This window comes from Talpa europaea (assembly GCF_964194135.1).
Source record: "Talpa europaea genome assembly, chromosome: 9".
In the NCBI taxonomy this organism is placed as follows: Eukaryota; Metazoa; Chordata; class Mammalia; order Eulipotyphla; family Talpidae; genus Talpa; species Talpa europaea.
In genome coordinates, this window is record NC_140076.1 from 92,479,652 (window position 1) to 92,491,739 (window position 12,088).

The 12,088-nt window shown below is 47.1% G+C and overlaps 1 protein-coding gene across 7 annotated transcripts in view; it reads left to right on the forward strand.

Moving 5' to 3' along the window:
• The window catches only part of TENM2 (teneurin transmembrane protein 2), a gene marked incomplete at its 5' end in the record, with an annotated part of 889,116 nt that extends 877,363 nt beyond the window's left edge, over positions 1-11,753 (forward strand). For all 7 annotated transcript variants that reach the window (XM_084243831.1, XM_084243832.1, XM_084243833.1 and 4 more), the window contains 2 exons: positions 9,218-9,348; positions 10,991-11,753. In XM_084243831.1, the coding sequence (XP_084099957.1) occupies positions 9,218-9,348; positions 10,991-11,752 (893 nt within the window). In that variant the 3' untranslated portion in view covers position 11,753. The remainder of the gene's footprint in view (positions 1-9,217; positions 9,349-10,990) is intronic.
• Between the last annotated feature and the right edge of the window lie 335 nt (positions 11,754-12,088).

Below are 12,088 nucleotides of genomic sequence, written 5' to 3' on the forward strand. Positions count from 1 at the left end.
ACTTTGCCACCACCATTGGGCAGTGGTTCCCTGTGGGGTGGTTGTCCTGGGAGACTGTCAGCAACTTCAAAAGTTTACAGCTTAAAAGCTATAGATACCATAGTATTTAGTAGTACCATATCTAGAACAGATGCCATTTGTGACAGCAGCAAAGAGCAGTCACCAGGGCTATCTGGAGATGTCCTGACTATTTTCAAGTCCACTCAGTTGAAACAAACTTTACAATAGCCCTTCCTACCCCAATAGAGGGAAGCAACCTCATGAAGGAGAAACTCATGAGCCTCTCATGTCAGCAATACCTGGTTCCTATTCTCTTCCGTTAGTAAGCCCAAGGACCTTGGGGCAAGTTATCCAATCTCTCTGAGCTGCCATGTCCATCTGTGTGAAAGGGCACTAATAAAACCATCCCAGAGAGTGATCATGAGAAATAAATGAACTTACGTAGGTAGAGTCTAGTGCCTGGCACTTAGTGTATGTTCACAAAAATGGTGCCCACTGTGTTGTTAACATCATCATTATTGGTGAAGTGATGAGTAGTGTAGGTACCATGATGACTTCCTGACGCCCCTACCAGGCTGGTGAAATATAAATAAATAATGATAACGCAAAGCAGAATTAAGTGTGTGCTACCTTATAGGTGCCTGCTGTTATTTATTCAACAAGCATTTATAAAGTGGCACCACACTGGATTCTGGAGATAAAATGGTGAACAAGACAAACAACCTTCTCTCAAAGGCACATGCATGTTTATGTGTGTGTATGAATTCAGATTTGACACAGTGCAGAAAGGCCTCATATCAAATTGGGCCAAAAGGATAAAGAGGATCTGGGTCGGCAGTAATGGGGTGCTGGGATATAAAGAAAGACTATAAGCAAAAGTCAGAAGGACCAAGGAAGCTTGCAGAGGGATACAGACAGGACCAATGAGAGTACATCCTCTCATTCCCCATAATAAGTGAGAAATTGGAGTTATAGGGCCCCTATCCATCCATCCACAAATATCTATCCTTGTGTCCATCCATACATCCATTCATCCATTCACTAGTATTCAACAAATATTTTCATTACCTATACTAAGTACTGGAAATGCAGTGTGGAGGTAAGAGCAAGATAAAGTCCCTGTCTCCAGAGAAGTAAGCAAAGAAAAAAGCATAGATAGGTAGATCAGTGCAAGGATACCAAATCCCAGCATGGAAGCCAGGTCATCTTACCTTTCCATGCACTGTGGAGGAACAACAATGGGGGCCCTAAACCCAAGGACACCAAGTTCCAGTCTTGGTCATGGCCCAGAGAGGCATCAAGCTCAAATCTTTCAGATCCTCAGGTGACCAGAGCTCATGTGTCCCTCCCAAGACAGGCCAGGCAGTAGCAGTTACCAGGAACATGGTGTTGCCCTTTATGTCCCACGCTGCAGAGAGCTATAGGCGACCTTACAGGTGACCATGTGGCCATGCAGCGCCTCAGAGACAAGTTGCAGACCCTCTAGAGTTGCACCCAGCATCTGCCTACAAGAGAAGCAGCCAGTACTTTCTAAGGCTAGGAGCTATGGTCAAGCAAGGGCCCTCCTGCGCGTCTCCTCCTGTACCTCAATAGGGCCCTGCCATTCTCCTCTGCCCAGGCGTCATCTCTTACCTTGGCCTGACTATTGGCCCCCAGTTCAATGCAGATTCAAATTAAAGTACCTTTCAAGAAAACCTGCATATACCTATAAAGGTATATAGTTTCAGATAATGCTAAGTACTGTGAAAATAAAAGCAAATAAGGAGTAAGACAGAGAGCAATGGAAACTGTTTCCTTTACTAGGGTGCTCCCAGAGGCCTCTCTGAGGAAGTGGCATTTGAGTAGAAGTGGGAGAGAGAGGAAGTGTTTCAGACAGAGGAAACACAGGGATAGACTACATGTAGCTATAGGAGAAGCCCACCTCCCCCAGATGATCATCCCAAATCCCTGCTTAGCATGCGTTTCTTTAGGGCTGAATTGACCAGAGACAACTAAAAAGAAAACCCTTGGATGGGGCTCAGCAGGCAACCACAACTGCCAAGGCCTAAAAAGAATCATTCACAGAACACAGTCAACCTCCCTGACCCCCTCAGCTACTTTCCTGGTTTTCCTGAAAAGGCCGGGGGGAAAAAAAGCAGAGTTTTCCGAATAGCAAGATGGCTTTCCTCCTGCCAGTGCTTCATGGAGACTCAATAAATGGGAATCAAATCAAGTTGAACTAAGTCCAACAAAATTGAATCCAAAAACCATTTGAAAGAGTCTAAAATAAAAGGTAGTGTTAGAGCAGCAGCATGCACAGGGCTGATGTCTGCAGTGAAGCTGGGAGCAGGGGGACCTGCATAGAGAAGAGAGCCAGGCCAGGCGCAAGCCACACCCACTGGAGATGAGCTGACCCCTGGGGAGGGGAGCCCATCAGAGAACACCGAGTCATCCTCTGCTACTGGAATGTTGGCTAATCCGCAAACCCCATCTAAATTAGTCTTAATTTGCCACTTAGGAGCCAAGCAGAGTGGTTGAACTTGCCGCTCACAATTTAAGCGGAAGAAGTAATTAAGATGTAGTGGGGAGGAACACAGACAACAGAACCTTCTCTCTCTGGGGCTCAAAAGAATCCTTGCTGTTTGGAGACAATGCTCTCTGAATGCAGGAGGCAGCTCCCGAGGATGTGGGGAATTCTGTCCCCTCGCAGTCGTGCTGGCACAGAGGCCAGCAGCTGGACCGCCCATCAGGAGCTCACAGGCGCCAGACTAGAACAGAGGTGAAGCTGCATGGAGGTGAAGGGAACTAGAAGCAGTTCCTTCCCAACTTACGGGCTCCCTGCAAAGCAGCGCCCTTTACAATGTTTTTTTTTTTTTTCTTTTAAGGTGATGTATTGATGATTTATAATGTCTGTACTGAAAAGATCGTAGAGGAAAGGTAAAAGACAGATGGAGAGACAGTCTCCTCCCCAGCCCCAACAACCAGCAGTGCTCAGTATTTTTCCAAATGTAGCTTTCCAGGACACTCCTCAGTCCTAGACAAACCCAGACCTGTCCCTCAGGGCTATTTCAAAGGAACTGAGTCCATCTCCAGACACCCTCTCTGGCCTCGCCCATCACTGGCTTTGTGACATGGACAGTGTCTTAACCTCTCTGTGCTGTCGTTTCTTCATCAGCAAAATGGTGATAATATCATCACTCACCCCATGGGGTTGTGAAAAGTAAATGAATGGTGATATATAAAGTGCCTAGCACAGCATGCAGGCTGACAAATGGTAGAACGTGTTTGTTATTTATAAGCAGCTGTGGAGATGGAGGGTTTGCAGATGAAGAGCAGAGATGCCACCTTGTCATCATTTCCTAGGCAAAGTGGGGAGGGGGCCGAGTGGGGAGGGCTGTCCAGATCCACCCTAAAACAGAAATGCTGCTCGGAGTGGTCCTGTTCTGGCAAACTTGAAACCCCAAAATTTTGAGACAAACGAACCCCTTAAAATTCACCTATCATGACTCAGATTTGCTCAACCCCCTTACCCTGCTGGGTGTTTGGGGTTGGACTCCAGGCCTACTTGAGCATCCTGGCAGATCATTCTCATGAGGTGTAATTTCTGCGAGAAGGAAGGTACAATCTCCTTCTCAGGTTCTACCCCCACTCATGTCTACACTTAACACCTAAGACACTGTGCTGACGGCATCTGCAGGCAGAACATAACGAAACCAAAACCGCAGTAAAGAATGTGAGAAGAGGCAAAAGATATGGGGTGGGGGGCACCCCACCAGCTCCTGCCTCTCAACAGATTGTTTAGGGAGCCTGTTGCCAGGTGACACTGATGACATCCAAAGAAGGAGGGTGTTTATGCACTACAAGAAGTGCCTTCTCCAGAAGGGAGGAGACAAGCAGTTTGAAAAAAACATTTCACAATAGTCTAGACACAGAAACCAAGGCATGTGAGAAACCTGGAGGCGAGTGAGCAGAGGTAGCTGCCATGCACAGCTGCTGGTCACAGGAGTGGGTGTTACTGTCCCTCTCCAGGAGGCCCAAGGAAGGGTCCTTGGAGAGAAGAGGTCAGAACCAGGGGCATCTTCTTAGGGCCAAGAGCTCTCCTGCCTGCCTTCTGGGAGTTCCCTTCCCAGCCTACAGGCTCCTGGTGTAGCTGGTATGATGTAAGGTGGGGTCCAGAGGAGGTCTGGGCAACAGGCAAACACAGCCAGGGAAATTTATTCTCTCTGCTCTTTTTATTCTCCCAAATATTCAGTAGAGGAGAAAGTCTCCACTTGGTGCTGGTGTGTATTTAGCACCTCATTAACACTTCTAATCTCCCTTTTTTTTAAGGGAGAGAGAAGGTCTAGGACTTCCTCAGTTTCAGGTAACAAAAGCCTGCTCTCATCTAATTGCATTGCTTTGTTTCTTCTAGTTTTAAGTTTACAGTTATTTTCAGTTAGCTTTGAGTGGGTATGCTTCCCCCTTTATAATAGTGACACAGTTTCTTTTACTTGAATGGAAAAGACTAATTTATTTTTGAAAAGAGATACTGATGCCAGGGTTACCTGAAAATGACAAAACACTGACTGGATGACAAAGTGACCAGTAACACCCAAAGTTGGGGAGTCGGCTCTTGCTAGCACCCAGCACCTCTCCTGCACAAAAAGATGTTCTATAAATATGGGGTCACAGTTGGACCAAAGTCAGGCCTTTCTCCATGTGATGCCCACATGTTTAAGGTAATTTCAAACCCATAACCTTCAGTGACTCCTAAATGGGCTACTGCTAATATGTGCAGTTGCCAAGCCAGAGTCCACATCACAGCCCAATACAACAGCCCAGGGCAGGAGGCAGTGGTACCTGTATATAATTATATCTGCATTTACGGCCACACACCACCACTTCAGAAGCACGTTCTCAGGCAGGTAGACAGTTCTGTCACACTTAACATAAGTCACATAGTTTTTGTCACTTATTTTCAGTGTTCATTCATTCATTCCACACACTTATTAAGCCCTGATTTTGTTCCAGGCATCGTTATAGGGCATAGGAAGATGAAAAAAAGTTTTGTTTTTTTTAACACCCTGACCTGGGGGAACTTATATTTTGAGAGAGACAAAGACAAACAGTAAATAGAATAGATTCACAAATGACACCAAATGTTAGATTGTGGTTGCTGTTTAGGGAAGAAGGTGGGGACAAGCAGAGTGAGGGACTCGGGATAAGCATTGGGGATGGGTGGATGGCTTTTAAATGCGATGGTTAGGTTACCCTTAGTGGTTCAACAACATCTGACCAAGACTTCAGAGAGAAATTTAGAGAAGCAGAAGATAGTTTTACAGAAGCACACTCCAGCAGAGGGATTGAGATGAGCGTGCACCTGGCATCTCAAAAAATAGTAGAGAGGCTGGAGCTGAATGAGCAAAAGAGAGACCAGGAGAAGATGAGGTCGGGGGATAGTGGGCGAGCATCCTCACAGACCATCAGAAGGATGTTGGGGAGCAGTGGGGGTCCTGGAGTGTCCTGAGCAGAGAAATGGCATGGTCTGCATGTTTAAAGATATGTTCTGGCTGCTGTGCTGCTGAGGAGTGTTGGGCACAGAGGTGGAGGCAAGAAGGCCCCTGAGCAACTTGGTGAGTGATGACAGGGCCAGGCTGAGGTGGTAGAAATGGTGAGGAAGGGACACAGATTCTGGATCTATTTTTAAATTAAAAGGATTTAACCAAATGACCCAGCAAATCCATATTGAGTTCTGCAGTCATGCACCACTTAGTGATGGGGCTATGTTCTGAGAAATGTGTCAGTCAGCAGTGTTGTCAGAGTGTAATTACACAAAATGAGACAGAGCGCCTGCCACACACCCAGGCTGCACGAGCTAGCCTATTGAAACCAGCACTGTGCGTGCAGCGTGTCATCAACCAAAATGTCACTAAGCGACACCTGATTATATACGCAAGGGAATTAAAAACAGGTTTTCAAAGAAAATTCTGTATACAAGTGTTCACAGCAACATTAATCATAATAGAAAAAAAGTTAACAAGCCAACCTAAATATCCATTAACAGATGGGTACCTAAACAAAATGTGGTCTATCCAAACAATAGAATATTATTCAGCCATAAAAAAGGAATGAAGTACTGATCTGTGTGATGACATGGATGAACCTTTTAAACACTATCTCAGTAAAAGAAGTCAGACACGAGTGACCGCTGTCTGGTTGCAATTATATGAAGAGTCCAGAATAGGCAAATCCATGAAGAAAAAGGAAAGTAGTGGTTTTCAGGGCCTGAGGGGAGAAGAGAATGCAGAGTGACCGCGGATGGGTGGAAGGTTTCTTTTTGGGTGATGTGAAAGTTCTGCAATTAGATGGTGTTGATAGCTGTACAACACTGTGAATATACTAGGAGTCACCGAATTCTGTACTTTAAAATGGTTAAAATGGTGAACGTATGTATATCTTACCTCAATTAAAAAAAAATAAAAGGATTTAGCAGTGAAATAGATATGGGGAGTGAGAAAAAGAGGCCAAGGATAGCAGCTGGAGAAGAATGCAGTTGCCATCACCCGAGGTAAAGACCTTGGGTGGAGCAGGCGTAGGAGGGAAGGTCAGGAGCTCATTTGGCTATGTAAATTTGAAATGTAGTTAGAAACAGTAACTTTGGGCTCAAGGTGAGACGCAAGATGGAGATGGAAGTTTTGGAGTCAGCATCAGCATGTGGATGGTATTTAGGGCCTGAGGCTGGGTCAACCCGTCACGTTTGTGATAGATATAGTGTAGAACTTGTTCATGGGTTTGAAAAGCCAGGAAGATGAGGAGCAATCAAGAAAAAAAAGGATGAGGAGAAACTATTCAAGTGTAGTCAAAGGGAAGTAAGGTTTTTGTCAAGAAAAAAGAAAGACTTTAATAGCGTTCCATTTGTCCACTGCTCTGACAGAGCAAAGATGAGGAGCACTTTCCACACTGGGCTTAGCAACACCAAGCTCATTCCCCACCTTGGCAAAACTTGTTTTACTGGAATAGTCAGGGAGCTAAGGCCTGATTCAAAGGAGAAGGGAGAAGGACAATGGGAGACAGTGAATCTGGAGGATTTTTTGAGTTTGAGAATTTTTTGTAAAAGGGGGCGAGAAATGGATGGTAGCTAAAGCAGAAATAGGCAAGAGAGAATAAAGCTAAGGTCAAGATTTAATGGCAAGTTTGGATGCTGAGTGGAATCGGAAATAAATTAAGGACATGGGGAGAGCGTGGCGGGAGTGGCATTCATGAGTGGGCAACAAAAGATGTGACCTAGTACCCACCAGCTCACCTGCAATAACAAGAAGAAGATGGGGACTATGTACAGATGCTGGTAAATGCGATGAAGGTTTGGGGAAGCTCCCTCTCGGCACAGAATTTTTGTCCAGAGAATAGGAAGCAAGGTCAGCTGCCAGGGCGAAGCAGGGCAAGCAGGTGTCGGAGGTTTTAGAAGAGATGTGAAGTCACCAGGTGACTCGGAGAGCGACTGAACGGAAGAAAGGGACGTAGGCCAGTGGCCAGGCAGCAGGAAGGCATGGTTGAGGTTCACAGTCAGGAACTTAAAGTGACACCAGTGAGCGGGGTTGTGTTCTTTTCTCCAGCCACGGTCAGCTGGACAGGCACCAACATGGAATGGCAAAGGCCTGGATTTAACCAAACGTATGTTTCACCGAGCAAGAGTGATGAACTGAGAACGGATCTGAGAATCTACACCAGGGAGAGATTGTAAATAATTGGCGCGGAGAGTGTGCCAGGCCAGCAAGAGAGAGACTAAGTTGCTGAAGGACAGAGAAAAGAAGTTTAGGATGGATTGAAGGTCTAGAGAGAGGACGGGGTCAGAGGAATAGGTATGAAGTACAAGGAGGAGTGAGCTAAAAAGGTGAGGCAAAGAGCGATGTTATGAAATTGAGATAATGGAGGGAACAGAACTGCTGGTGGTGACAAGGCCCAGAGGATGAGTGTGAGTGAGTGGGATAGAAGAAGGTCAAGGAACTAAGAAGCCAGGAGACTGGAAGGACTGTCTGTGTACTGAAATCACTAGGAATTAATTCAGGGACAGAGATAGCATGAAAGCGGAACAGAAGCCAAAAATCTTAGACCAATGCAGGCGAGAGGCCCAGGGGTCAGTCAGGACACCAACAGGGAGTCCCAGCACTGTAGCAGCAGCAAGGAGACCAGTGACCATGAGGGAGAGAAGATTTCATTTAGACTCAGAAGGGAAGAGGTGGGAGACTTGGAGGCTTTGCTGATGACCGGTGTGAATTCCAGAGGATTCAATGGAGCTGTTTCTGGAGTTGGGGAGAAGAGTAGGTGCAGTGGGAAAGGGAACCTGAACGTGATGTTAGGGTGCCACCCTAAGATAAACAAGGATACTACATATAATGAGATGAGACCTACTGGACTCCCTGCCAGTGGTGTGGGTGAGGCTGTGTGTTGTGGATGAACGTCGGGAATGCTCTATCCACTCTCTGTGGAAGGGGCAAGGTAGTCTGGGGGAAAGAGTCTACTCTGAGAGCCTTTGGACCGCTCTGTGGAGGGGAGAACCCATGGGTCTGGGGTACAATTCCCAAAGCAAAGCACTCAATCTGGACCCCTGGGCCCTGGGACAGACTAATTCTGAGCAGACTTATTTTTGGTCTTTCTATGAAAAGTAGACACCTGGAGCCAAGACCGTGCATTCCTCAGAACCCCCTGTCCATACTGAGCCAACCTCAGTGCAGCACCCCGCCCAGATGTCCTGCACAGTGGTCATCATCACTCCAGCTTCTAATACAGTGACTGACCTTAAACAGTTGCCAAATGAAGCAGCTCATAATACAGAGCAGTCTGGGTGCCAGCACTGTGATAAGTCCTTTATGTGAATTTTCTCCTTCAAGTCACACAACAACCCAGTGAGATTAGTACAGTTATCCAATTAACATCCAAGGAACTGAGGTGGAGAGAGGGCTAGGGTTGCCCAGAGCCACACAGTGAGGGGATCAGAAGCCAGAGGCATACTACTCCAGCCTTCTGAATCACCACAAGGCAGCTGGCTGTCAGGTGACAGTTTGCAAGGATGTCTACATTTCCGTGAATCCTGTAACAAAGCTCTGGGTTTGTCCCTGGGGATCTTCATAAGCTTTTGCCTCCCTTTCTCCTGTTGGATCCCATGCCCTACCACCCAAACGGTTTTGTTCTCTCTCCAAGATCCTCTACCCATTTCCATCCATCATGATTTCAGAAATCTTTATGTCTGTTTCCACCATAGATGTGAAAAGCTGGCTTGTGATGTTTGGATTTCAGCTTAGCAACATAATTCCTGGTTTCCCAAGAGCCAAAATGTATTTCGTGCCTCCTCCCTATGAATTGTCAGAGAGTCAAGCAAGTGAGAATGGACAGGTAAGTGGATGTTCCTGCCAAGAATCCAAGTGATTGTCATTATTCCCTTTTGCAAACAGAAAGCACCTAGGAGCCAAGGTCACGTCGGAAGAGGAAGAAAACATCAGGGCTGGGTATAAAAGGTGCAAGAAATGTGTTGGCTTCCCGGGAACGTGAATGCCAATGTTGTCCCTGTTTTGGGGTGCAGCACATACTTCTTCCCAGCCCCACTTACAAACTTAGTTGTGGCATCATTATCTGCTCAGTCTACTACCCTTGAATCTCTCCTTGATTAGCATCAGCACTGAGAAATCTAGTAGCAACCTACCATCTGTATTGCCCATAAGATCACAACCCTTTTGGCTTTTATGGGATGTAATAAACTGCGGTTTGCAGTTTCTGTCCCATTAAAGAACATTTTTATGTCTGACATAAAACCCCAGTGCTTTATGGCCCAAATGTATACAGATTGAGTTTTCAGAACATAATATGTGAATTTGTGTTCGAGCCTTTCAGTGATTACCAAAAGGTGATTGGTTTCAGTTTGGGTACAGCTGAGACCCCCACCCCAGTGGCACAGGAGGGGTGTTCAGATCACCCTTGCTACAGAGCCCACGCTCAGCACTATAAACCTCTGAAAAGTCTCAGCTGCTCTGAATAATTGTCCAAATTGTGTAACTAGAGAGAGGCCAGGAGGAGCTACTGGGTAATTGAGAAGGACCATCACTCAGTCCTGCCCCTTGGGACCCACTTAGTGGATGAATAGCCATCATTTCTCTCATTTATCAAAGTGCTGTTACCCCCCAAACACAGCCTCTTCCCTTATCCCAGGCTGTCCCCCAGCCACCCATTGAGAAGAGTTATAATTTGTGAGTGGAGAACTCAAGGCCAAAGAGAGAATAGTGATTCCGTTCCTCATGACCAGGACTGGGATCCAAAGGCAGTGACTCCAAGCCTGAGGATAGTGCCTCTTGTCCTTAAAGCCAGACATCTTAATTTGGTGCTTCTCAAGCATTAATATGCACACAGCCCCCTCTGGGTGGCTTGTTAAGATGCAGCTTCAGACTCAGGAGGCCTGGAATGTGCCTAAGATTCTGCTTTCTTTACCAGGGCCAGTAGATTCCCAGTGATCCCTCTGCTCCTAGCAAAACCCTGTAGAGTAAGAGTTTTCTTAGTAAAGTCTTGGGCTGAGAGTCTTCTTAGCACAAGGAAGTTAATGAATATCCAGGGCATCAGCCTCAAAGAAATCTAGGTCACAGCCAGCAGTGGGGTTCACAGCTGCTGAAACAGTCTGCCCTTCAGGTCAGGAGGTTCTTGGGCCTGAAGCATGCCAGGTAGCTGCCCAAATGTTGGTGTGGCATGACTCTCTAACAATGGCAAGACATAGTAAGGGGGAAGGCCTGGGTGCAGAGGCCAGTGAGGTGGAGAAACTAGTCAGAGGCATAGTTATAGATGGAAAGGCCATGCCTTCAGAGCCCTGGAAACCACCCAGCCTGTCCCGGTTCCAAAAGGTAGGGCTCTGTTTGCTCATATGATACAGATACAAGACTCGGTCTTGCAGGGGAGTCCAAGTGTTTCTCTTTCTGGCCCTCTCTGTCATGAGCCTCCCCACCTATATCCCCAACCACTCTCCTCACTTTTCTGCATTTTCTTCTGCCCACAGCTCATTACAGGCGTCCAGCAGACAACAGAGAGGCATAACCAGGCCTTCATGGCTCTCGAAGGGCAGGTTATTTCTAAAAAGTTGCACGCCAACATCCGAGAGAAAGCCGGCCACTGGTTTGCCACCACCACACCCATCATTGGCAAAGGCATCATGTTTGCCATCAAAGAAGGACGGGTGACCACTGGCGTGTCGAGCATCGCCAGCGAGGACAGCCGCAAGGTGGCTTCCGTGCTGAACAATGCCTACTACCTGGACAAGATGCACTACAGCATCGAGGGCAAGGACACCCACTACTTTGTGAAGATCGGCTCAGCCGACAGCGACCTAGTCACGCTGGGCACCACCACCGGCCGCAAGGTGCTGGAAAGTGGGGTGAACGTGACCGTGTCCCAGCCCACACTGCTGGTCAATGGCAGGACTCGAAGGTTCACCAACATTGAGTTCCAGTACTCCACGCTGCTGCTCAGCATCCGCTACGGCCTCACCCCTGACACCCTAGACGAAGAGAAGGCCCGAGTTCTGGACCAGGCGAGGCAGAGGGCCCTGGGCACCGCCTGGGCCAAGGAGCAGCAGAAAGCCAGGGACGGGAGAGAGGGGAGCCGCCTGTGGACTGAGGGCGAGAAGCAGCAGCTTCTGGGCACAGGACGGGTGCAAGGTTATGAGGGGTACTACGTGCTTCCTGTAGAGCAATACCCAGAGCTGGCAGACAGTAGCAGCAACATCCAGTTTTTAAGACAGAACGAGATGGGAAAAAGGTAACAAAATAATCTGCTGCCATTCCTTGTCTGGATGGCTCAGCAGGCGTAAACTGTGATCTCCTCTCCTAAGGAGATGAAGACCTAACGGGGCACTGCGGCCGGCTGCTTTAGGATAGCCAGTGGCAAGAAAGCTCACATTTTTTGAGTTCAAATGCTACTGTCCAAGCAAGAAGTCCCACATCCTGAAGTAGACTAAAGCCTGGCTGAAAATTCCAAGGAAAACAAAACAAATGAATGAACAAACACACAAAAATGTTCCAAGTTCCCCTAAAATATGACCCACTTGTTCTGGGTCTTACATGGAAAGAGAGACAAAAAAAAAAAAGAAAAAAAAAGA